Below are 24677 nucleotides of genomic sequence, written 5' to 3' on the forward strand. Positions count from 1 at the left end.
TGTCTTCCAAGATAATACATCTCTATCTACATAAGGAACTTTCTTTATTAGTACTTCTTCGGTGGGTACTTAAAATCGAGGCAGAAGTTAAGTGCCTGACATTGATTAGTCCTCATCTTCCTTTTAGTCATTGAGCATCACCACTTTCTGGATACACACAAATTATAAATGCATAGGCTCTCTGAAACTTTTCTGAATTCCTCCAGAGCAACTCCAGCCATGAGTTCAGATGCAGAGATGGCAATCTTTGGAGAAGCTGCTCCCTATTTACGGAAGCCTGAGAAGGAGAGAATTGAAGCCCAGAATCGCCCATTTGACGCTAAGGCAGCCTGTTTTGTAGTGGATGAAAAGCAAATGTATGTGAAAGGTACCATACAGAGTAGAGAAGGTGGCAAAGTCACAGTTAAAACATATGATGATACAGTAAGTGATACCAACTGTTACTCATACATGATCATCCAGTTCAGGCAGTTCCCTGGCTTAGATTTCTTCTCCTGTTGTTCCCTTCTGGTTTTGTTAGACTGTGACTGTAAAGGATGATGAAGTCTTTCCCATGAATCCTCCAAAATTTGATAAAATTGAGGACATGGCCATGATGACCCACCTCCACGAACCCGCTGTGCTGTACAACCTCAAAGAGCGTTATGCAGCCTGGATGATCTACGTAAGTACCAGCAGCAGTCTTCCTTTGGGCAGCTAGGAGGAACTGCTCTGCCAGGCTAAGTGGAAGCCAACGTGCTGTCCCCCTTCCTTGCAGACCTACTCGGGTCTCTTCTGCGTCACTGTCAACCCCTACAAGTGGCTGCCAGTGTACAACCCAGAGGTCGTGGCTGGCTACCGAGGCAAGAAGCGCCAGGAGGCCCCTCCACACATCTTCTCCATCTCTGACAACGCCTACCAGTTCATGCTGACTGGTGAGTCATTTGGCAAGAATGGGAAACCCTGATATACACAGGGCTGGCTGCTTGGTCAAGGAATGCTTGATAGTTCAGGCATCTCAGATGATGTTCTACTCAGTGCCTGATGGCAACATCTCCCATAGTCCTATGGCACAACTCAAGGTTAGACTGCCTGTGGCATCTTAATGACCTCTGTGCTGTCAGATAATGAAGGAAAGGCAGTAGCTAGCTACATGGCTTTGTGCCCACTCTCCTAGTAAGGAACTTACAGAAACAGTAAGGAAGGAACACAGCAGAGAATCTGATTCCGATTAAACAATATTTAAGCCAAGGTCTATACATAAAAGAAAACAAATAGTAAGTGAGAAGCCTTATAAAGAACCACCACTTAGAGTTAGATTTTGGGCTGCTCCATCCCTCTGTGCACAAACAAATCCACATGCAGACTAATACAGAATTTACCTTATCTGGTTACAAAGTGATAATACAGTTACAATATGGTTCTTTCCCTTGAAGTCAGTTAGTTATGTCTGAGGAACAGAAGCCCTCCGCATCTCATTTGAACAGCTCTTTCTGTGACTTTGTTTTCAGATCGTAACAATCAGTCAATCCTTATCACGTGAGTATATTTTGGTATGTGTGACAAAGCTGACAGAGAAGTAAAAATGTTTCCTGTTTCCTGTAACAATATTTTCATTTCAACAGTGGAGAATCCGGTGCAGGGAAGACTGTGAATACAAAGCGCGTCATCCAGTACTTTGCAACAATTGCAGTTACTGGTGAGAAGAAGAAAGACCAACAGCCTGGCAAAATGCAGGTATGTCATTGGCTCCCCCTTCTAATGTTTGCTGAAGACTGTGTCTGCAGAGCAGAAACTATCACTGCATATATTGGGTTGCAGGACTATCAAAAGGCAGAAAGCATAGCGCAACTGAGGAGACAGTCAGGATGCACAGTCCGAGCACACCTATGCTTGTTTACCCCTGCTACCTGGTCTCCATCCCTCTGAATGCTAGTGGAACTCTACTTAAAGAAAAATTTTCTTAATGTAGGAAAGGCCCAAGACTCAGTTTCTCTCCAGTTTCCATTTACACAGGGGAAGTCTTCACCAGGGAGAGGAAGATAATATAAGACAGGGGTTTTCTCTGTGCTGTCTATGTATCTATCCATTAGTATTCTATGAGATCGGCCACATCCACATCACTTGAGTGGCTACAAGTGTAAAGAGAGCAGTTAGTTCCCACTGGCATGTGATTGTGTCATTCCTATTCATTGGTTCATTCCTATTGACAGGGGAAGGGCAGGAACTCTGAACTCCAGAGTGGTTGTGCTGAAGTTGAGTTTCCACGGGCTTGTTCTCCTGCCTGTGGTCAATGTAACAGCCCTGAGGGGCAGCATAAGAAAAGGGACAGATTTGAGACAGCTGGGACTGCTTGCCTGACAGTTAGAAAGTAACCTCAGAAAAGATCCTTCCAGGGAAGAAAGCACATGCTCTGATGCCCCTTTCTGCTGAGCAGCCCAGCTGCTGCAATCTGAGCCCACTGGTGCATTTGCAAGGCGTGGGCTTCATTCCCTAGCACAGAGCAAGCAACAAACATCCTTGTGGCACAAGTGTGTGTCACCACAGTCTGTGAGATGGTATGTATATCAAAGCGGGTGACACGTGTCAGCATGTTATTTGAGTACCCAAGGGCACAGCAGAACCTAAGGAGATTCCAAGGCTGAATATTCTTTTTGCACTCAGAGGCAGGTGTCTGTGATTGATGGGTTGTTATGGCCAAGGCAAGTTCATCACAAGCACTCTTTCCATCAGCACCATTTCAGAATCTCCTGGGCTCAGCTTTCACCAGCTGCTCACTATGCCGGGACTGATCTCAGAAAAACTTTGAGACAGCTGAGAGATGTACTGACCGTATTTGATATGAGGAAAATCACCTGGCTCTCAAATGGACAACAACCTGTTCTGCCCTCTTCCCAGTTTATTCACAGAATACTCTATTTTTTTAGTATTCACAATCTCTGTAACAGTAGTATGTGCCTCTTGATAAGAACATTAAATAAAACACTCAGGTTATAGTTCTCCCTACCCCAGCATCCTATCTCAGATGCAGGCTGAAATCAGATGCCAGGCAAGAGTATATGAATCAGGGAAGCATGTAACAGCATTTCCCCAGAATACTGTCTCAGCCTGCAGTACTTTGTCACCCAGTCTGTAAACAGGACTCCAGAATGAACTTGTGTAAAGAATTGCCATGTCTTCTTCCATGCTGTTCTCCATGCACAATGCTCCCTTGTGAGTTCCCTGGTCACAGCTGTGCACTAAAAAGAGGTTTGGTGTTGGTGTAGTCAGCTGCACTGACCCACACATCTCTTCTCTTAAACGAGGAAGTTCATTTAGAAAGCTGAAAGATACATGTGAGAGGGAATTACTCTAGGGATTTGGGATTTTTTATTAAAGAAAAAAATTATATAGAGCTTCGTATGCTACTGTGTTGCCTTAATTTTATAGGGTCCACCTTCATGGTGGACTAATAAAAACTAATTTAAACCCCTTGTGCCATCTGCAGACAGTGTTGGGAATGGCACTCCCTCTCCATTGCAAGATGTTAAAGGCTGCACTGAACACCACGTACAAAGATGCAGCAACTTGAGCTGTGCCACTAATCTTTCTGCTGGATAAAAACTGGGGGTTTTTTGTCATTCTTTGTTTTCTGCCTCTGTCTTGGAAATCATCCCTCGCAATGCTTTCATGCTCTGACTACATAGGGATCAATCATGACTTTGTTAGAAGCCTTGAGAAAAGCTTTGTTCTATCATTCCAAAAAAGCACACGGTGACTCTGCCTCCTGGACCATATTGCACAGAAAACGGGAGATGTAATGTCACAGAAGCTTCTTTCCTCCCATATTTTTGCAGTTAACAACAGTGATACAATACAACATCAAATCTTTACATGTTGATCATTCCTTCTGTAGTCATGCAGCAAAAAAAGAGTTTCTGTTCTCTGCTTTTTTAAGTTTGGTATTTGAGTCTCAGGCTTTGTCCGTGTCCCACTCTTCTTTTCAAAGCATGTCTGGAGATGTATTTCTGCATTCTGAAAGGCTGCTGGTTGTTTGAATGCAATTGCAAAACTTTACATTCTCCCTTGCTAGGTGCTTCCTATTAAAGGCTGTACCTCTCTCTGTGTGTCCTGGGCTCAAGTAACCTCCAGAAAAAAACCCAGAATTTTCACATTTTCTTTAGCTGTCATGGCCTATGTGAATGGGAATGTGGAAGCACCTCTCTCATACAGATTTCAAACTCTCTGAGCTCGACTGGAGTGACTCTGTATATGATACCAAATATATGATAGAAGGTACAAGAAGGAAAAAAAATACAGATCTGTCTTTCAGCACTCTTCCCTTTGAAACCAATGGCAATATTCATGAGCGATAGATGATGAGTGTTTAAAAACTCTGCTAAATTTTAGGTTAAAATCACATATGAAGTGTGAAATGATCTGTTTGTACTATCTCCTTTGCAATATTTGTTATTAACCAGTAGTGAAGTTTGATAAGAAGCTTTTTCTCCTGTAACTAGGGAACTCTGGAGGATCAGATCATCCAGGCCAACCCGCTGCTGGAGGCCTTTGGCAATGCCAAGACTGTGAGGAATGACAACTCCTCACGCTTTGTGAGTTCATTTCAGATTTGTTGGAATGCAGACATCTAATACACATCTCATTCATTGATCGCTATAACCAATGGGTTGATCTGTACTGCTTGATAGGGAAAATTCATCCGGATTCACTTTGGAACAACTGGCAAGCTGGCCTCTGCAGATATTGAAACCTGTGAGTTGGAGCAACTCAGTGCATGCAGAATTTGTGCATTTATGATTTCAAGTTTACCAGGAGACTAACAGCATCTCTCTTTTCATCAGATCTTCTGGAGAAATCCAGAGTGACTTTCCAGCTGGCCAGTGAAAGGAGCTATCATATTTTTTACCAGATAATGTCCAACAAGAAGCCAGAGCTCATTGGTGAGTGTCAGCAGTGCTGGGCTTGGCTCAGCAAGTGCTTTCTCCTTCCACTGTGACCTGCCCTGGTGCCACCAAAGGTGCCCTGTATACCTGCAGATCTCCTCCTTATCTCCACCAACCCCTACGACTTCCCCTACGTGAGCCAAGGAGAAGTCACTGTTGCCAGTATCGACGACAGCGAGGAGCTGCTGGCGACCGATGTGAGTGCCGCGGAGCACACGTGGGCCGGCTCCACAGCCAGACCGGCTGCAGCCGCGGAGGCCCGGCCGGGGCCGCCAAGCGCCGGGCTCTGCCGCCCCGCAGCGGCCGCGGGGCCCGGCCGGTGCTGCACACGCTCGGTGCGGGCAGGGAGGCGGGGAGGCAGGGGGAGAAATCCCACCTTCCCATCGCAGCGCAAGTGCCTGTTAACAGCACCTTCTGCTTCAGCCCTTATGCTTCCCTGACCTTCCCCGACTGCCTGGTGTCTCTGCAGAGCGCTGTGGACATCCTGGGCTTCAGCCCTGATGAGAAGGTGGGGATGTACAAGCTGACGGGGGCTGTCATGCATTACGGGAACATGAAGTTCAAGCAGAAGCAGCGGGAGGAGCAGGCGGAGCCAGACAGCACAGAAGGTAACGTCAACTGCATAGTTTGCTTATGAACTGCACCAGGAGACAAGCTAGCAACCCCGTCCCATAAAGTACCCAACACTTTGAGAATGATTTTCCCTTCCAGAAAATAAATTAAGTTTGTTGCAAGTTCCACAAAGTCAATGATTTAATTTATGCTCCACAAGGGAACAAGAGAGACATGAAGATGAAGCAGTGCTGCAGCCCTCCAGGTGTGGAACAGGAGTGTGCTGCAGCTGAGACATTGCCTGTGTTGGGGGGAAAACATTCTCCATGGGACTGGAGAGGAGCTTCTCTTGACAATAGGTGCATTTGACTTGCACCAAAATTAGGCTCCTTGTAACAGAAACATCCTAGAGGACCAGGACACCTTTCTTTGTCTCTTTTGAACTCATTTTCCGTCTCTGATCCTAGTGGCTGACAAAGCTGCCTACCTGATGGGTCTGAATTCTGCTGATTTGCTCAAGGCTTTATGCTATCCCAGGGTGAAAGTCGGGAATGAATATGTAACTAAAGGACAAAATGTCCAACAGGTACCTAGACAACTGATCAGCTTTTCATTTTGTTCAGACAGTTCTGTCAACTTTAAGGCTAACTCAACTTTCATTACTGCCATGGCTGTGTTTCTTACAGGTATACAATTCAGTGGGTGCATTGGCTAAATCAGTCTATGAGAAGATGTTCCTATGGATGGTTATTCGAATCAACCAACAGCTGGACACAAAGCAGCCCAGACAGCATTTCATTGGTGTCCTGGACATTGCTGGCTTTGAAATTTTTGATGTGAGTTACAGTAGGTATGCTTGCCCATTGATGACTTTTCCAAACTAACTGGCATTTTTTTATATTTTGAATTTGCAGTTCAACAGCCTGGAGCAGCTGTGCATCAACTTCACTAATGAGAAACTGCAACAGTTTTTCAACCACCACATGTTCGTGCTGGAGCAGGAGGAGTACAAGAAGGAGGGAATTGAATGGGAGTTCATTGACTTTGGGATGGACCTGGCTGCCTGCATTGAGCTCATTGAGAAGGTAGAGGAAATCTTTTCATTTTTAGGAGAGCATATTTCTTTCATGGTCATTTATTTTAGTCCAGTCATTCCTAATAAATTGACACATTACTGTTGAATGACCCTCTCACATAAGAAGAGGCAGTTTATAAAACCAAAGCTTTTGGAATGACAGGCTGCCTCTGCACAAGCAATGATTTCCTGAACAACATGGCTGGGATGGAAGGGAGAGGGGGTACATGATGTTAATTTGGTGCCTTTAACAAGACTGCCTTTGATGGTAAGGTGAACCTCAAGTCTTAGTCCTTGCAGTAATGGGTAGAATTAAGTTCTTGGTTCTAGCAACACAACTCTTTCTGGCCCCTCTGTTGCTGCCCACTGCTACTGCACTGGGGATCTTAATGGCAATTAACCCCTCGCTGCTATGTTACAAGCCAGTGTCCAGTGGTTGTGCACAGCACTTAGACATCATGTGCAAATCCAATATGCACATACCCAAACATCTTCCTTCTCAGGAGCGTACAAGTATCTGCTCCCAACACTATCATTTGTGCCCAGCACCCAGTGACTGATCCAGCCATCCCACATGCATGTTCACTGCTTAATATTCATACCCATGGGTTATGCCTTTGCACATGAGCCTCACATTTCTTCCTAACCTCCCACACTTCCTACCACATAGCAGCATCTACAGGCAGCGCTACCATTCACAGCTAGTGCCTGTTGCCTATTGCTATATTTAACACCCAAAATCGACACTTACTGTTCAGTGTCCACGCATTTTGTGACCCATATCTATGCAATGCAGAGTATTAGAGCCAGAGGAATCAGAACACCTATGCTGATCTAATGCTGTAGTCTCTTTTGTAATGACAGGAAAGTAGACACTTCTAGGATGCAAATAATTTCCTTATAAAGTATGTTCTGTTAGTGATTCTGTGAAATGTCTTTATAATGCCTCCATTATAGTAGAGGAATCTGGACAGCTAACTCAGATCTAGATTCTGTTTTATAGACACCAGCATTCATTATATATGAATGCTAACTCCAGAGCTCTCACACAGCAGCCACACCTAGAGGGCAAAATCTTCATTCAAAGCATGACATTCCTGCCCAACATCCACCTCCTGTCGTTGCTGCTGCTCTGGAGGATCCCTGATTCTAGCTCTGGCAGCTATCTAAGCTGAAATCAGATGTAAGCATCTAATGGCATCTTATTAATTTTTCTTTTTAAAAAAAGGTTCGTACAAAGAAGGAACTCCTTGAATTCTCTCTAGGCCAATGAAGTGCAGGTCACATCAGTGCCTCCAGCAAAATCAGAAGATGTGCTTATCTGCACTATCAGAAGATACCTAATGTAGTTCAGATGAATGTAGCTCTGATGTCACTGAGAACGTGCCTACATCTCTGTATTGAAATACTTCAAAATTTAAATACAATTCAGAGACAAATTAAAAGTCTATGGGTATTCTGAAGTGCCAGATTATTGCCATTTACACTCCATGTAAGGTGAGGAAAATCTGATCCATCACGCACACTCACTGAAGACAGAACAGGAGTTGTTAGATATTAGTTATCTATGCACACTCCTGAGGAGCCATCAAATTAAGTTCACACTGACAATTGCAATTTGATGGCTTGTAACAGACATACACAATGGCAGCAGTCCCACAAACAGGATGCTGAAACCTGCTTCCTAACGATGTAGGGTAAAGATGATTGAGACAATTGATTATAATATGTATATATATGTATATATAGCCTTTCATTCAAAGATGCATGTAAACAGTATTGTCGAGTTGCCATGTTCATGGGTAGTAGGTTGAGCAACACAGACTAATTATAGTTTCCCTGATTATTATATTAACTAGTGATGTATCAAGAACTTGTGCAGTACAAATTACAGTCACTGAAACAAGCCATAAATCATATGCACCATGACATTTTATTTACTTTTCCTCTCTTTACTACTTACTTTCTTCATGTATTGATATTTCTCCCAGCCTATGGGTATATTCTCCATCCTGGAAGAGGAGTGCATGTTCCCCAAGGCAACTGACACCTCTTTCAAGAACAAGCTCTACGACCAACATCTGGGCAAGTCCAACAACTTCCAGAAGCCCAAGCCTGTCAAAGGCAAGGCTGAGGCCCACTTCTCCCTGGTGCACTATGCTGGCACAGTGGACTACAACATCTCTGGCTGGCTTGACAAGAACAAAGATCCCTTGAATGAAACTGTTGTGGGGCTGTACCAGAAATCATCCTTGAAGCTGCTGTCTTTCCTTTTCTCTAACTATGCTGGTGCAGAAACAAGTAAGTGCTTTTTCAGTGATGATTGATAAGGCAAGAATCAACTAAAGTCTACTTCTGCTTCTCCTCTCTGTGGTATACTCTAGACTCTCTATCATCCCCTAATGTGACCTTGTTCTTGTGTGCACCCAAATATGCCAAAACAAAGATACCAATGTGCAGAACTGCTGAAAACACCACATTCATGTGGTGCAGAGAAGTAAAACTCAGCAAGTCCAAAACAAAGTGACAGGAGGTGTATGTTTCCTGACTTACTGTGTTGTGAATCATGTGCATGCTTACTCATCCCCTAGACAGGTGCCAAATATACGTGCAAAGTGCAAGCACTTTATAGTCTTCAGAGACAGAGTTTTGTTTCTTGAGGTGAACTGGAAGAACTAAAAGGAGACCATGGAACTATTTCATATCCAGCTGAGCAGTCCTGGTGTTGCAAGGGAAAATGAGAGAGACAGAGAATATAATTTAGAAGTCCTCTAAGGGCATCAGAGAATGGTCCAATCTCTTGCCCTTTTTTGTGGCTGAAGACCATCAAGTTGGACAGTCAATAGGTCTGCCTTACCAAAAATAGCCACACAGATTTCTACAAAAACAATCAATATTCTGGCAGCCTGGATGCTGGGCAAAAAGAAGATGCAGTACACAGTAGTAGTCAACTCAGCTATCAGGCATATGGACAGCAGGGTTTGAGGCTCAAGGGAGTACTGCATGGGGACTTTCCTGCTGTTCAGTTTGGCTGACATAACAATGTGTCTGAGCAAGCTCCTAGGAAATACTGGGCATGAGTCAGCTGTGGTCCTTGCAGGTATCATCAATATAAGGAAGGCAAGAAGAAAAAGTTGTGCGGATAAAATTTTGGATAAGGGTTCAAGTTCGGAGCATAAAGACTCCGTTTAGTCTCGATTTAATTGCCTTTAACAGTGCAGTGAATATGAAAAGGCACTGAGCTGCTTGGACTTGTATTCCTGAGACTATAATTTGATTCCTGCCTTGGGGCTGCCATAACTCAGAATAGATCCCTATTCTTCACCTGGAACATTGGATTAGGAGATTTTTCTAAAGATGACTTCACTGCACTAATAAATGAATGTCCACTGCTGAGCCACATTCTTGTGGCCTTTCACCTAATTAAAAAAAAATTAAAAATGAGGGTATGTCTATAAGTAAAAGCAATGTGACTAGTAGCACAGAGTACACTGTTATGAAACTTATGTCAGGCCATAGTGTTCCATACCACCAAAGAAATATACATTATGATGCAACATAAATCATGCATCTGAGACCAAATATACCATACACTGATCAACAACCAGCTGGCAGCAGTTCGCTAAAACTCTCATGCAGCAATGGCTCAGTACTTAAAAATTAATTATTTTATTGGCCCATGACCAAAGAAAGGAAGGTGAGGCCTACAAAACATACTGCTTGCTCTAACCATTCACCTCCTATCTACTTCTTCCAAGGTGATAGCAGTGGTGGCAAGAAAGGTGCTAAGAAGAAGGGAGGCTCTTTCCAGACAGTGTCTGCTGTGTTCAGGGTATGTGAATTTCCTTTTAAATGAGCCATGCTTCCACAAAAATGATCTGAGGACTGGAACACCTCTCCTACGAAGAAAGGCTGAGAGAGTTGGGGTTGTTCAGCCTGGGGAAGAGAAGGCTCCACGGACACCTTATTGTGGCCTTTCAATATATAAAGGGGGCTTATCAGAAAGACAGAGAAAGACTTTTTGCCAGGGCCTGTAGTGACAGGACAAGGGGCAAGGGTTTTAAACTGAAACAGGGTAGGTTTAGATTGGACATAAGGAAAAAATTTTTTACAATGAGAGGGGTGATACAGTGGAACAAGTTGCCCAGATAAGTTATGGATGCCCCATCATTGGAAGTGTTCAAGGTCAGGTTGGATGGGGCTTGGAGCAACCTGATCTAGTGAAAAATGACCTTGCCCATGGCAGGGGTGTTTGACTCAATGATCTTCAAAGGCCCCTTCCAATCCAAACCATTCTGTGATTCTATAACTCCTTGACATTTGAATAAGAATGCAAAAGCTTTGTAGCTCAAAGCTCAAATCCATGTTTTGTTCTGTCACAGGAAAATCTAAACAAATTGATGACTAACCTGAGAAGTACCCATCCTCACTTTGTGCGTTGCCTGATTCCTAATGAGACCAAGACACCCGGTAAGTCCGTTATTATACTCTGAAGACATGGGACTGATGGGAATTGGCCTGCTTAGCTTCCACACCAACTTCTTCCAGAACAGCTCCCTTTGCATGTGCAGTTGTTGTGGGGGTTGGCCTGTGGAACAGTGCCCAAGTAAACCTTCTTGTATTGTTTACCGTGACTGTAAAATTTTGAGCATTATACGGGCCACAGCACTTACCCATCTTTGCTTAATGCGTGTACAGAGCTGAAGATGATAAAGATGGGATTGATTACAGCTGATGAAATTGTCTGTTGTGGGTAACAGCATTAGCAGATCCCTAACAAATGCCTAGTTTTAAGGACCACTGTGTCATTCAGAACTGTTGGGTTCACCAGTTTCTAAATATTCAGTGTTAGGATCTGATTCACTGAGCTGGAGGACTGTCAAAGAAATCATATCATTTGTAGCATTCCATGTACAAGCTGCTGGGTGCTGCTAGCACTTGGAAAGCATTTTGATATAAAGTTACTTTTTTTCCTGTATTTAATTAAATATTAAACTCTCACAAAGACTTTAGTCTCCGAGAACAGTCAAGTTTGAGAGTATTTTCATGTTCATTTTCATTTTCAATTTAATTTAATTAAATTAAAGTACTTGGGGAGAGACTTGCCTGTGTGAGTTTTAGGAGTCTAATCATTATGAGGTCTGATACTGGTAGAATGATAAGGTAGATACTGGTAGAATGTAATGGATGCAACAGGAGTACCAGGAAACAGGAGGTTAGCATCTGTTTAATCTGCTCAGAAAACAAAAGACCAATTTCAGAACGTTTCTTACCTTCTTGTTTATGTCTCTCTGTGTAACCCTGAAGACAACAAGCAGGATTTAAGCAACACAAATATGTATGACATTCACATTTCAGCTATTCATCTAAACTCCTTTTATATTCAGCGGAGAGAAGCTGGCATTTTGAGGTATGACTCATCTGGCCCCTTTTATACATCTATCTTAGGATGAGATGAATCACATCCTAGAAGAAACTGTTTCACTCCACTGACTATAAATGAAACCCAAATGGAAATGTCCACACTTCATAGCCTAAGGTGAAGAAAGAGGAATCCCACTGGGGTGTTGACAGTCAGTGAGGTGTAAGGGGTGAATTAAGGAAACCTACTAAAACAGAAAAGCATATTTGAATGAATTATTTTGCCAGATATAGCTGTCATTTTAATGTTCAGTTGGTTGTTTTGGCAGAGGTAACTCAGAGGGAATCTTGACTTTTGCCTTTTAAGAAAAAGAAAAGTAGTACTGTGTGAACAAAATTAAGGACGGTGAAGTGAAGGAAAAGAAACTGGACATCTTCTGATTTTTAGCTGGTTTTAGGCTGCTTGTGCTTGACTTTTCTAACAATTCCTTTGGGTACATCTTTATTGATTACACTGAAAAGATAAATTTAAGGGTATGGACCATTCTGTACTAATTAATGTCTCTAGCAGCTGATGGAAATTTCTGCATGACAAAGTGATTCCAAGAGGGTTTTATTCTGCCAGTTGTACTTTTTTTTTAATACTTGGGAATAAGACTTAGAAATACAGTTGATTATTATATCCAATAGATATTTTAGGGCGAGAAAGATAATTCTTCCAATTTTAATCAACTGTCCTCTACAGGCCGACTGAGACCTTTAAGCAACCTGCTTATCCACTCCTGTGTTGGAATCTATCTAGCTGTCAAATCTAATCAATCAAGTTTGAGTATAGTCAATACTTGCATGGCAGATCCTAGGTAAAATCTTACAAAACGTGAAGAGCTGATTGTCTAGATGGTACTACACTCTACATTGTGCCACCTCTACCTACATCCAATGAGGATGCTGCTGCCGTTGAATATTTTTCAGCTGGTCTCCTAAAGCACTCTCCTGCCATTTTTAAATAATGTGGCCTTATGCCTTTTGGCCATTGGCGATTCACAAGCACTGCCAGCCCTAGCATTCTTAGTAAAGCTCAGCTCTCTGAAGCAGTTCTTTGCAACTTGTATGAATAGAAGGCACGTTCTGTCTTCACTTCCTGCATCTTTAATCAAGAACTGGTGAATTTTATCAAAAAAAGGGAGGTCATTCTGGAATGCTAATACATATAGAGATTCTTTGGAGGAAAAGGAGAGTCATGATGGATGTATTATTTTGTTTAAGGTGAAATGGACCATTACTTGGTGATGCATCAGCTGCGGTGCAATGGGGTTCTAGAAGGCATCCGAATTTGCAGGAAGGGGTTTCCAAGCAGAATCCTTTATGCGGACTTCAAGCAACGGTAGGTCTTCAGTTATTACTGTCTGTTACAATAAGGCCTCAGTAAACCAACAACTCAGGTGACAAGTCTGGCGACATCATGGAGAGACAACCTCTCAATCAGACTAGATTAGTGGCATTTGAAGGAACCAAGTCATTAATACTGTCTTAGGTCACTCCAGTCTTTCCCTCTTTGATCAGACCAGAGATTTCTTAATTCATCAGAACCAGTGTCATTTCTAAACTGTAGTCAATGCCCGATGATTCAAAGAGATGCAAAATGCTTGTAGTGTAATGAATTAAGTGGCATTATAGACTGCTCTTTGTAAGTCTCCCAGAGTATAGATACAAAACCAATACACGTCAGCCCAGCCTCCCTACAGTGCACTGACTAAGCATTCAAAAATCCAAGGCTTTGCCAGTGCTCTGTCACTGCCCTACATCCTGTGCCTTGTTTTCCTCATCTTTAAAATGGAGACAATTAAACTGGTTCATGTGAGTTCAGTTGCTATAAAGTGCTGAATCAGAACACGCTGCTGTTATAATTAAATGTAACAGTAGCATCTTCCATGCTGAACTGGTGTGAAAAGGACCCAAGACCTCTCTGAAAATGCCCTGCAACCGGATGTTCAGTAAGGCATTAGCTGGTCTCAATTGTCAAATCATAATTTGATGTGACAGGTGAAGGAATCTATCCATCTGGCCGTGGTCCAGAACCACAAAGTGCTTTATAGTTCAAAGGAAATGTGCTGAATTTCAGGAGGAACTACAATGGAAGCCTAAAATAGAAAATAAATTCACTGCACCATTATCACTGTCTTGATTTTACATATTCTCTTTCAAGGTAGACTTGAGAATAAGTGCTCCAGTGTACAGACGCACATCCTCATTGATGTATCTGAAGAAACCCCTTTAGAATGATTAGGTGGTCCTGTCCATGACACAGGATTACCTTAATCATTAAGTTACCTTGCAAAATGCTAAGACTGCTGTTAGCATTTACAGAATAATACCATGCCATTTTTAGTCCAAACTCAAGGATTCAGTGGTACAACTTGTAGAGACTGTGAGCTGTGCAAGACCTGTAGTCCCTTTGGAATATATCTGATTTTTGTTAGTAGTTTTAATTCATTTTCAACTTTAATTTGAGTAGTGTTCCTCTGATCAATGAAACAAGATGAGAAGAGGTTGACGTGTTCTCACTATGTTCTTCCTAATTCCTGGACCTGCAAACACTCTTAAGTATGCACATTAATTTTTTATGTAACAACATACTCTGTTGTTACACAGCCAAGAGATTCCTTTGAAGAGTAGACATGTCCCCTTGTCATCACGTTCTGTTCAGCCAAGACTGCCTAGGTTTCAGATGGCATATTCAGCTGCTTTCAGATAGCTCAGCTTCCATATATTTATGATGTACGATGGATTCTATTTTCCTCACCCTGTTTGCAACCAGTCCTTGCAACCTGTCTTACCACAGGTACAAGATTCTTAATGCCTCAGCCATTCCAGAAGGCCAATTCATTGACAGCAAAAAGGCTTCAGAAAAGCTTCTTTCCTCCATTGATGTTGACCACAACCAATACAGATTTGGCCACACCAAGGTAAAGTCCTTGTGGAAGAGTGGGTATAATTAACAACAAAAAATTTTGTTTGTTCAAAGTATTTCTTGCATATGAAATCAGCCTTCACGATGATTAGAAACAAAGTACACCACTAGCAAGAAGGAGTACAGAAAACTTGTCTGGTTCTCAGAGTATGTGTGAGGGGTAGCACTCTCAGCCCTAGGAACACCACACTACCAGAAGGACCCAGCATGGCTGCAACTAGAACTAGTGCTGCCCCTTTCTCCTGCCAGTTGAACTCATTTATATCAGTGCATGTTAGACAGGCTCAGACAAGTTTGGACAGTCAGACTTTTCAGGGGATTTAGGCACACACAGAAGTCTGTCTTCCATATCCAAAGCAGCATTAGGTAGGACACTGATTCTCTGATCAGCACAACCAAGGCAGTACTATCTCTGGACAAAAACCCAATCACCTACGCTACTGAACAGACATCATCATGTATGCTTCTCAAGTCATTTCTAAGTCAGTTTACAGAGCAAATCTTGAGCCTGACATAGAAGGGTAGAGTACAGCAAAGAGACAGAGCAGGATATAGTACTAAGTTGAAAGTTAACTCTTTCTTTTAATAACTACTGATGACCTAGATCTTCCATAACCTATGCTGGAGCAGGCATCAAATAACACTGTAATAATGTGATTAGATCATACATAGAGTGGCTTGCCATGAATCACAGGAACACTGAAGATATGAATACTGACACAAAATTTCTCTAGCTGTTAAACCTTTACTCTGCAGGCATTTTTCCAAAACTGCCTTGTACTACTGTGCATCAGCTGCCAATGGTTGTGTATCTGCCCAAGCCTCAAACTATTTGACCCTCTTTTATGTTCTAGGTGTTCTTCAAGGCAGGTCTCCTGGGACTCCTAGAAGAGATGAGAGATGAGAAGCTTGTGAGTCTCATCACTCATACACAAGCTATGTGCAGAGGGTACCTCATGAGAACTGAATTTAAAAAGATGAAGGAAAGAAGGTAATATAATAAAATACTAACAATCATACTGCATCAGACCAAAAGTCCAGCAATTCAGTATACTGTCTCAGGCAAAAAACTGTCCTCTGGAAAGACCCTTAGAAAGACTAGGGGAAACAGAGCAAGCACAAACTAATAGTTTCCTTGTTACAGCCTCCCAGATTCTGGCAGTGGCTATTTAGCAATTGGACCATGCAGCTGGAACATTATATTTAGTATTTAACATTGAACCTTTTCTCCAGAAATGCACTTACCATTTTCAACCTTTAAAGAACCCTGTGATGGAGATAGCCAACTGAACAAGTGCTAAGGTTTGTCTGTTTTGAACATGTTGTCTGATCATTTCATTGGATCACATTGGTTTTGTAAGGAATGGCATATAATCACTCTCTGCTCTCCTTCTCTTTAATTTTCTTTCACGGCTCCATCATCTAAGATGGACAATTCTAGCTTGTACAGAGGGTACTCCATACTTTCAACCATCCCAGATACCCTTCCCATTTCAGCTCTTTCCCCTTGAGATGGGATGAATCATGCAAAATTTAGAGTGTAGGAGTAGCAGCACTGGGTGAGCCAAACAAACTTTCTCAAATATTGTTGACAAGTGAAAGCTTTGGGGGGAGCAAGGATTGCATAAATATATAGGATGCTCTGCCAACCAGCTGCTTTTATTTGTAATACTCTGCAGTATATACTTAGCTCAGGGGCTTCCTGAACCAGGGATAGTTTCTGAGAATTCAATAATTCTTACTGGATTTCTCTGCAAGGAATTGCCTAATCTCCCCTTGAACTATGGGCATCAACAACATCCTTTTGCATTCAATACCATAAAAAGATTTCATTTTTGTTTTCAGTTTCTGTCTTAATTTCTAATATGGTATTTGCTATTTTGAGTGACCCAAAAAGCATCAAGCTGCTGTTTCCACAATTGACAGTAAGTCCCAGATTTGTAATCTCAGCAGCAGTACTTCAAGGATATCAGTTTTCACTCTGGTATTCACCTGAGGACTTGCACTTTCTTTGAGACTGAGGAAAGTCTTGGAGATTCCCAGGCAACATGCCAGAGAAGTTTGTCTGTTTTGGAGTATTTCTCCCTCTTCTATCCAGACATAGTTATTGTTCATGCTACTGCACCAGCCATTCTGCAATCAAGGGCCTAGAAATGACTCTTTAATAAAAGCAAGGGAGGTGAGGAAAAAAGCGTCATGCAGAAGTTCCTTGAGGAAAATGCTGATCCTGTATGGCCAATAATCAGAGTCTGTTTCCAACCCAAGTCTCACCAGCCTCATAAACTGTGTTTTCATGTGTTTTCAGAGAATCCATTTATATCATCCAATACAATGTGAGAGCATTCATGAACGTCAAGCACTGGCCCTGGATGAAGCTGTACTTCAAGATTAAGCCCTTGCTGAAGAGTGCAGAATCTGAGAAGGAGATAGCCAACATGAAGGAGGAATTTGAGAAAACCAAGGAAGAGCTTGCGAAGTCTGAGGCAAAAAGGAAAGAGCTGGAGGAGAAAATGGTGACCCTGTTGCAAGAGAAGAATGACTTGCAGCTTCAGGTTCAATCTGTGAGTAACCACCATTTTCAGATTCGCCCCACTTCCTCTTATTCTGCTGCTCTTTCCCTTTTCTTTTCCGTTGTCCTTCATAAACAGACAGGTAACGGGGCCAGACTCTCCACTGCTTTGTATCTGGTCTTGTCATTTACACCTAAGCAAAGTGAGTACAAAGCACATATAAAACATTACCACCAGTAGGAATACAGGAAATTCTGACTGGGCTCCCATGTAAACCCACTTCACTATTAAGCAAAGGCCAGTGGAAGAATGAGATGTTCCGCAGTATATACAATGTGCTCCTAACAATGGTATCTGATTCTGGATGAAATACAGGCTGTTTCCACACCTGATGACCATTATAATATGGAGCCAGGGCAGGGGTCCTTTTCTGTCAGAGGCAGGACTGAAACCATGGAAGAAAGACTGATGCTTTTCTCTGGAATACTGCTGAGCAGAGACTGAAATTGCACAAGACAGGAATACTGTCAGGTTTTAAAAGGTAATAAGATTCTGCATGGCCAAGGGCAGTCTGATGCAAGTGGACCTGTCACTTGTTTCCATGTGCTTTCAAACCAGTTGGGTTTTGACAGGAGTCCTGTATTGTTTCAAGCACCGAGGCTGTAACTGTCCATCCTGAAGATCAGATTCATTACCTGAATCCTTCTTCAGAACTTCAACTTAACCTCACCCAGTTTTCTGAGTTTCTTTGTACCCTTCTTGGTACTTAATGCTCTGTTCTCCAGAACCCACCTAGTTTACAAGCATTTAGGGCTTCACTTTAACCCCTTCATGGATGGTAAGCCAAAAAAACCAAGAAGCTCAGGTTTAACTAGGTTAACTAACTTCCAGGTTAGGAGGCCTTTCAAAGCACTCAGATTTCAGATTTTAGAATATAAAAGAACTCCTAAGGTATGATCATTGCCCTCAGGTGTGTTGTCTGACTCCTTCTCGACTCCCAGTTTCTCACTGTTTCAGTACTGGAAGAGCCCTTCCTGTCTTCTCACTAAGTCCCATTTTCCTGGGAGAATTTCTGTCAACCCTGCTTGAAAGATTCCTCAAGCACCATCTTCTCCAAGTTTGTCCTCAGAAGATGTACACTCACTAGCCATGATTTTCAGTGTGCTATGGGTTTCAGTCAGAATCTGAGAGAGAATTAAACATACCATCTTCTGTTACTGCAGTGATGGCTTTCAGCCATAACTCTTCTGGGAAGTAACAGATACCTTTTCTGGTATTCTGCCTAGAATACATCATAGTAGCATTAATTTAGACAAAATTTTATCTGTTAATCATGTGTCTCAAAATGTTAGTTACAGTAAAAGTTGCAGGCTACAATTTAGGTCAAGCTTGACCCTGTCTTGGCTGAGAGAGAGGTTAGAGAATGTCAGGAGCAAGGTTAGCTTCATGTGAATAAAGTGGGAGAAGTTTTGGGAGAGACAGTCTGATCTGTGTCATTAGAGTTGGAGGACCTTATTAAAGATAGAATCATCCAACACTCTATGAAAGACGACTTTGAAATGCTACATGTTTTACAAATCTGCATGTAAGATCATGCTTCCATGAAATCCAGTTTGCTACCCACCTACTTATCTCACTGATTTCTTGTAGGCTCCTTGTTATGGCTGAACCCTGTGAGTCTATTGCATGGTATTGTAGTCAAACCATCTGACCAGCTGACAGGAAGTGTCTCTACCATGGGATTATGGTCCACTTTCCTAGCCATGACCGAGCAGGACAATTTCTTCATGATCGAATCGTGTGCGTTACTGTGATTTGCATAGGAAATTCTGCCCTGACTTGTGTAATCAGTTTCCTGGAGATGGCACTTGAACAACATATGTTGCCTTTTGTCATTTTTATGATAAATATAACATGCCTTCAATATGTTCTGACAGGAGAGTGAAAATCTAGCTGATGCTGAAGAGAGATGTGAAGGACTCATCAAAAGTAAAATCCAGCTGGAAGCTAAAATTAAAGAACTAAGTGAAAGAGTGGAGGATGAAGAGGAGACGAATGCTGAACTGACAGCAAAGAAGAGGAAACTTGAAGATGAGTGCTCTGAGCTGAAGAAAGATATTGATGATCTTGAACTGACTCTGGCCAAAGTGGAAAAGGAGAAGCATGCAACAGAGAATAAGGTGACAGAGGAATCAGGGAATTATTCTTCCCCAGACAGTTTTCCCAGACAGTTTTCAGTTTTGTGGAAAGTTGCAGTCATTCCTAAGTGCTCTGAATGGAAGTGATATGTGCCCAAGGCATCAAGAGAGGTATTGCCACTTAATCACCTGTGACAGAAAAATTTTTTTAAAATTATAACTTCCTCTTAGGAAAAATATATTTTCTGTGACAGTTCAAAAAGAGTTAAGAGGTTGTTATGGTGCTCGATAGAGAATTTCCATATTTGGCTATTTGCAGTCATAAGGAACCAGTACATTTGTGTCTCCTGTGGATAATGGAGGACTAGTATGCTTGTGAGTAGCTCAGCACAGAACGCCTATGCTGGTCCTTTCTCACATGCATTGAGGAGAACTGATTTTGCAGATGTCAAGTGTTTTCTTATAATTCTCTTATATTTAAGAAGCCCAGGTCTCAGCTAGGATGGACATCCTTTCCTTCCATTGACTTGACGATACGATGAGAGTTCTTCCTGATTTCTAAGGTTCAGACTGTCAGTGTAGCAAGGAGAGTCTATATCAGGTGGTTGTTAACTCATTTATCTCCCAGTAAAAGCATAGGTCTCTTCCCGTACATCTCAACAACCAATGTGAAGAGACAGAATTGAGATACATATGTTAGAATTCAAAAGCCCTCTTCTATGGTGACAGTGTTCAGTCCTGCTGTGGAAACAATACTAGCAGAGATGTAATTACAGCCCTGAGGTTCCCTTCACTGCCATCACTGAGAACAATACTGGATCTTAAGTTTGCAATTACAGATATGTTGGATGTTTCTATACTAATGCTTAGAGGAAATCTAGCTGGTGCTGGGTATTAGGATGAGGGAGTGTCTTATCAGATATCGGGGCCATATAGCTAAAGCACTTAGCAGAGTGGACTTTCCTTATCCCTACTGTCAGGCTTTCCCATCCAAATGAGACAAATGGGAAACAAGGGTCAGGCAGGCTAATGCACAGTGCCTGATGTGTTTGAGATAAGGTTGCTGGTGTGCAATGCTCCACTGAAGTACAAGGAATAAGTTTCCAAGAGAAAGCTAATAGAGCCGGTATGTCCAGCAGCCTAGTTAGAAGCTCCTGCCCTAAATTCGTGATCACCTGTTCCAAGGGCATAAAGTTCTTTGTCATGTTATCATGTTCCTTTCACTTTTATGGAAAACTTAACATGTCTTTGGCTATGCTTGCCCCTTGATAATATCTTTTTAAAGAACCTCACTTGCGGAGAATTTACAGCTGTTTGCCTAGCAAATATATCACATGCAGAAAATACATTTTTTGAGCAAGAGCAACTCAGAGGCCTTTTGTAAATCCCAGTGGGAAAAGCTTGCAGAGGCAAGTGAAGATCTAGCACATGTTCGGCTATAGAATTCCATTGGGTAGGGCTGCTACTCAAAAACAACTAACGCAAGAATTCCTACCATTGCAGGACCAGAGAGGTGTGACCCTCAGGCATGACACTTGTTGCTACCCTCATTACGAACGATCTCTCCTTCTATGGAGAGCATTTTGACTACATCCATGCAAGATTTTGCAAGGGTGCACTCACTGTGTTCTCAGTCTGTCATTTCTCAAGGCACCCCCTCATAGTATGGATGCTGGCTGTCTAACAGGTTAAGAATCTTACTGAAGAGATGGCAGCTCTGGATGAAAATATTTCTAAACTCACTAAGGAGAAAAAGGCCCTGCAGGAAGCCCACCAGCAGACACTGGATGACTTGCAAGTTGAGGAAGACAAAGTCAGCACACTCACCAAAACCAAGACCAAACTGGAGCAGCAAGTAGATGATGTAAGAAAAAGTTTTGGGTTTGTGTAGGTGGATGCTCTGATGGATTAGAAGAGACTGGAAATCTGTAGTTGGGAGTATAAGCAACACCTAAAGCAGCCAAGCCAGCTCTAATAATTTCAGCTAATAAATCATTGCCAGTTGACAGGGTATTGTGGAATCCAGTACATCTTTCCCTGCCTATTTAAACTATGTTCATCACTGGGTATTTCAGCATTGTAGACTTTTGTGCCCCGTTTTAACCAATTAGCTGGAGCAGTATATCTGTGGCAGTTTGAAGTTTGCTGCAGAGTTATTTGTGGTCTCTTACTGTGCAGTGTCGATATACTCCAGGAAGTTATGAACACTGGGAATCTGTCAATATTTAGCAGTCTATATGCTAGGAACCGCAGCCAGTGGAAAATTTTAATTTCTGTATGTTTCAAAAACTTGCATTTCAACTGTGCACAGCCAAGCTGTGGACAGCTTAATACCTGAAACCAAATCACAGTGGCAGCTCTGATCTTGCAGCAAGCGTGTAGCACAGGTGGAGATGAAAAGTGTATACTGGATCTGATTGTTTTCTCTGTTCATCAATTTCCAACTCTAGTTAGATTAATAGTTACTTTCAAAGTATAATTTATGTGTTTCAAAGTAGGTTTTATGTGTTTTAGCTTGAAGGATCTCTGGAACAAGAGAAGAAACTGCGAATGGACCTTGAGAGAGCAAAGAGAAAACTGGAAGGAGATCTGAAAATGTCTCAGGATTCCATCATGGATCTGGAAAATGATAAGCAGCAGATGGGTGACAGGCTAAAAAAGTATTGCACTGACTTTTTATGCTCTGAATTCTAAAATTCAGACTATATCTTAACCATCTTGAATTTGCATTCTTGTTCTTCAACAGAAAGGATTTTGAAATTAGCCTGTTGCAAAGTAAAATTGAAGATGAGCAGGCTCAAAGTTCTCAGCTGCAAAAGAAAATTAAGGAACTTCAGGTAACATCTAAGAGTTATTGATATTTTTAGTAGATGAGCACAAGTTCCTTAGAATTAATTGATATTTATTCTTAGACTGTTCTACAAAAAATATTTTCCTACACATGAATAAAACAATTAACATGGTCTCTGGGTGCTGTTCCCATCTCAGGGCACTTTTACAGAAGCTCTGGCCTCTAATGATACGTAACTATGTAAGAAATTTATTAACTGAAGCTTGTGGCAAGCTTTGAAAATGGATCAGATACTGAGTTATAGCAGTAGTGAAGCCCCTGAGAACTACTTTTCTAAGACAATGATAGAATGTGACATAATCTGTCACGATCAGGACAGAGATCACCTTCTAAATGCAGAGCCACAAAGACAGTTCTCTTCAGTGCTGTTATCCCATGGTTGCTCATGTCAGGGTTCATTCCATCTCATTTGCTGATGGAGAGAGGACACTGCTTTGTTTTGGCCTGACCTTTGGGAAATTTCTAAGAAACTTGTATTCTTTTACATTTTCCAGTGACACATCCCCTATTTCTTCAGAAAAGTGCAATACTAGATCCTTCATAATCCATTCTCAGCTGTAACATAAAATGAAATATCACATTTCACATTAACTGTTGTTCCAAAACTGAATATTGCATGTCCTAGGACAAAATTCAGTCACATTTCTAGTAGTGCTTCACTCCCTATGCTGATATAAATGGATATGAATGTTTTCTCTTTATTCCTTAATGATAATTTCAGATCTGTCTATTCAGAAGTCCTCATTTAGCCAATTAACTTTCTCAGGCTCGAATAGAGGAATTGGAGGAAGAAATTGAGGCTGAACGTGCAATCCGTGCAAAGACTGAAAAGCAGCGAGTTGACCTCTCGAGGGAGCTAGAGGAGATCAGCGAGCGCCTGGAAGAAGCGGGAGGGGCTACCGCAGCTCAGATTGAGATGAACAAGAAGCGTGAGGCAGAATTCCAGAAGATGCGTCGTGACCTCGAAGAGGCCACACTGCAGCACGAAGCCACGGCTGCTGCCCTGCGGAAGAAGCATGCTGACAGCACAGCTGAGCTTGGGGAGCAGATCGACAACCTGCAACGAGTGAAGCAGAAGCTGGAGAAGGAGAAGAGTGAGCTGAAGATGGAGATTGACGATTTGGCCAGTAACATGGAGTCTGTCTCCAAAGCCAAGGTTGCTGCACAGGAAGAAACATTTCTCATCACTACCATTGTTCTTCTGAACAATTAGATGAGCTGAAGGATATGCTTTCTATCTCTTAACAGAGCAATCTGGAAAAGATGTGCCGAGCTCTCGAAGACCAGTTCAGTGAAGTCAGAACCAAAGATGATGAACATATGCGACTAATTAATGATCTGAACACGCAGAAAACACGTCTACAGACTGAGAATGGTGTGTCCCTAGATGAAATGTAATGGTCCTGTGCCAAGTACTTAAATATGCTGTCTGAATACCTGTGTATTTTGTAATATATTCATCACTGGGTGATCTGAACAAAACTCAGACTGTAGAATTTCCTCCTGGTGGCAGTCATAGAAACTCCACCCAAGGAAACGTAAAATCAAACCAAAAGAAGCGTTGTCAATCCAAAAGAACGTGTGAGTTTGTGGTCAGTTTATACCCTTTCCTTTGATGCCAGCACAACATTTCTCTTTGATAGCTTTTTCCTACTGGTGGCAATGAAATTGCTACTCTCCCTTCATTTTACCACATTATATTTTGTAATCACTTTCCATATGGCTAGCTCTTCTCATTTGTATGTTTTATATGTCTCGTACCTCTGCCTAAAAAAATAAATGTTTTCTTGTTAGGTGAACTTACTCGGCAACTAGAGGAGAAGGAGTCCTTGATTTCTCAGTTGACTCGAGGCAAACATGCTTTCAGTCAGCAGACTGAAGAGCTGAAGAGGCAACTAGAGGAAGAAAATAAGGTGACTTGTTTTAATTTGGACCAACAAATTGTAAAATAAATCAATGAGCTAAAACAATAACTGAGATTTCTCGTCAGAGAAAGGTGGAGACATCAGAACAGTGAAACTTTTGAACTTTGCCTTGGAGTATAACACAGAGAAGAGACATTAGAAATGAAATAAGGAAGGCAGTTTAAGTCCTTCTCATAATGCTTTCTGAAGTTCAAAAACATGAGAGAAGTGAATGAAAATAGCTCTGTGTGCATACCTGACTGCTACAGGAATTCCCTGAGGCAAAGAAAACAGCAGCAGCCAAAAAAAGGAAAGAGAGCAGGAGTGCAGGTGTGATATGGTTGTGATGCAGGTGTGATGCAGGTTTAGATATGACAAAACAGTTTAAAGTCT

The 24677-nt window shown here is 42.0% G+C and overlaps 1 protein-coding gene across 1 annotated transcript in view; it reads left to right on the forward strand.

Moving 5' to 3' along the window:
* Positions 1-219: 219 nt before the first annotated feature.
* LOC140660186 (myosin heavy chain, skeletal muscle, adult-like) overlaps positions 220-24677 on the forward strand; it is a 34302-nt gene continuing 9844 nt past the window's right edge. The window contains exons 1-27 of the mRNA XM_072880727.1: positions 220-423; positions 521-664; positions 758-914; positions 1491-1518; positions 1605-1716; positions 4479-4571; positions 4668-4731; positions 4821-4919; positions 5016-5119; positions 5392-5530; positions 5942-6060; positions 6161-6310; positions 6389-6559; positions 8541-8854; positions 10318-10381; positions 10932-11019; positions 13177-13294; positions 14753-14876; positions 15736-15872; positions 17187-17442; positions 19329-19571; positions 21217-21393; positions 22044-22189; positions 22276-22366; positions 23147-23536; positions 23629-23755; positions 24175-24293. Coding sequence (XP_072736828.1) covers positions 220-423; positions 521-664; positions 758-914; positions 1491-1518; positions 1605-1716; positions 4479-4571; positions 4668-4731; positions 4821-4919; positions 5016-5119; positions 5392-5530; positions 5942-6060; positions 6161-6310; positions 6389-6559; positions 8541-8854; positions 10318-10381; positions 10932-11019; positions 13177-13294; positions 14753-14876; positions 15736-15872; positions 17187-17442; positions 19329-19571; positions 21217-21393; positions 22044-22189; positions 22276-22366; positions 23147-23536; positions 23629-23755; positions 24175-24293 — 3978 coding nt within the window. The remainder of the gene's footprint in view (positions 424-520; positions 665-757; positions 915-1490; positions 1519-1604; positions 1717-4478; positions 4572-4667; positions 4732-4820; positions 4920-5015; positions 5120-5391; positions 5531-5941; positions 6061-6160; positions 6311-6388; positions 6560-8540; positions 8855-10317; positions 10382-10931; positions 11020-13176; positions 13295-14752; positions 14877-15735; positions 15873-17186; positions 17443-19328; positions 19572-21216; positions 21394-22043; positions 22190-22275; positions 22367-23146; positions 23537-23628; positions 23756-24174; positions 24294-24677) is intronic.

The sequence above is a fragment of the Ciconia boyciana genome, chromosome 16 (assembly GCF_034638445.1).
Source record: "Ciconia boyciana chromosome 16, ASM3463844v1, whole genome shotgun sequence".
Classification (NCBI taxonomy): Eukaryota; Metazoa; Chordata; class Aves; order Ciconiiformes; family Ciconiidae; genus Ciconia; species Ciconia boyciana.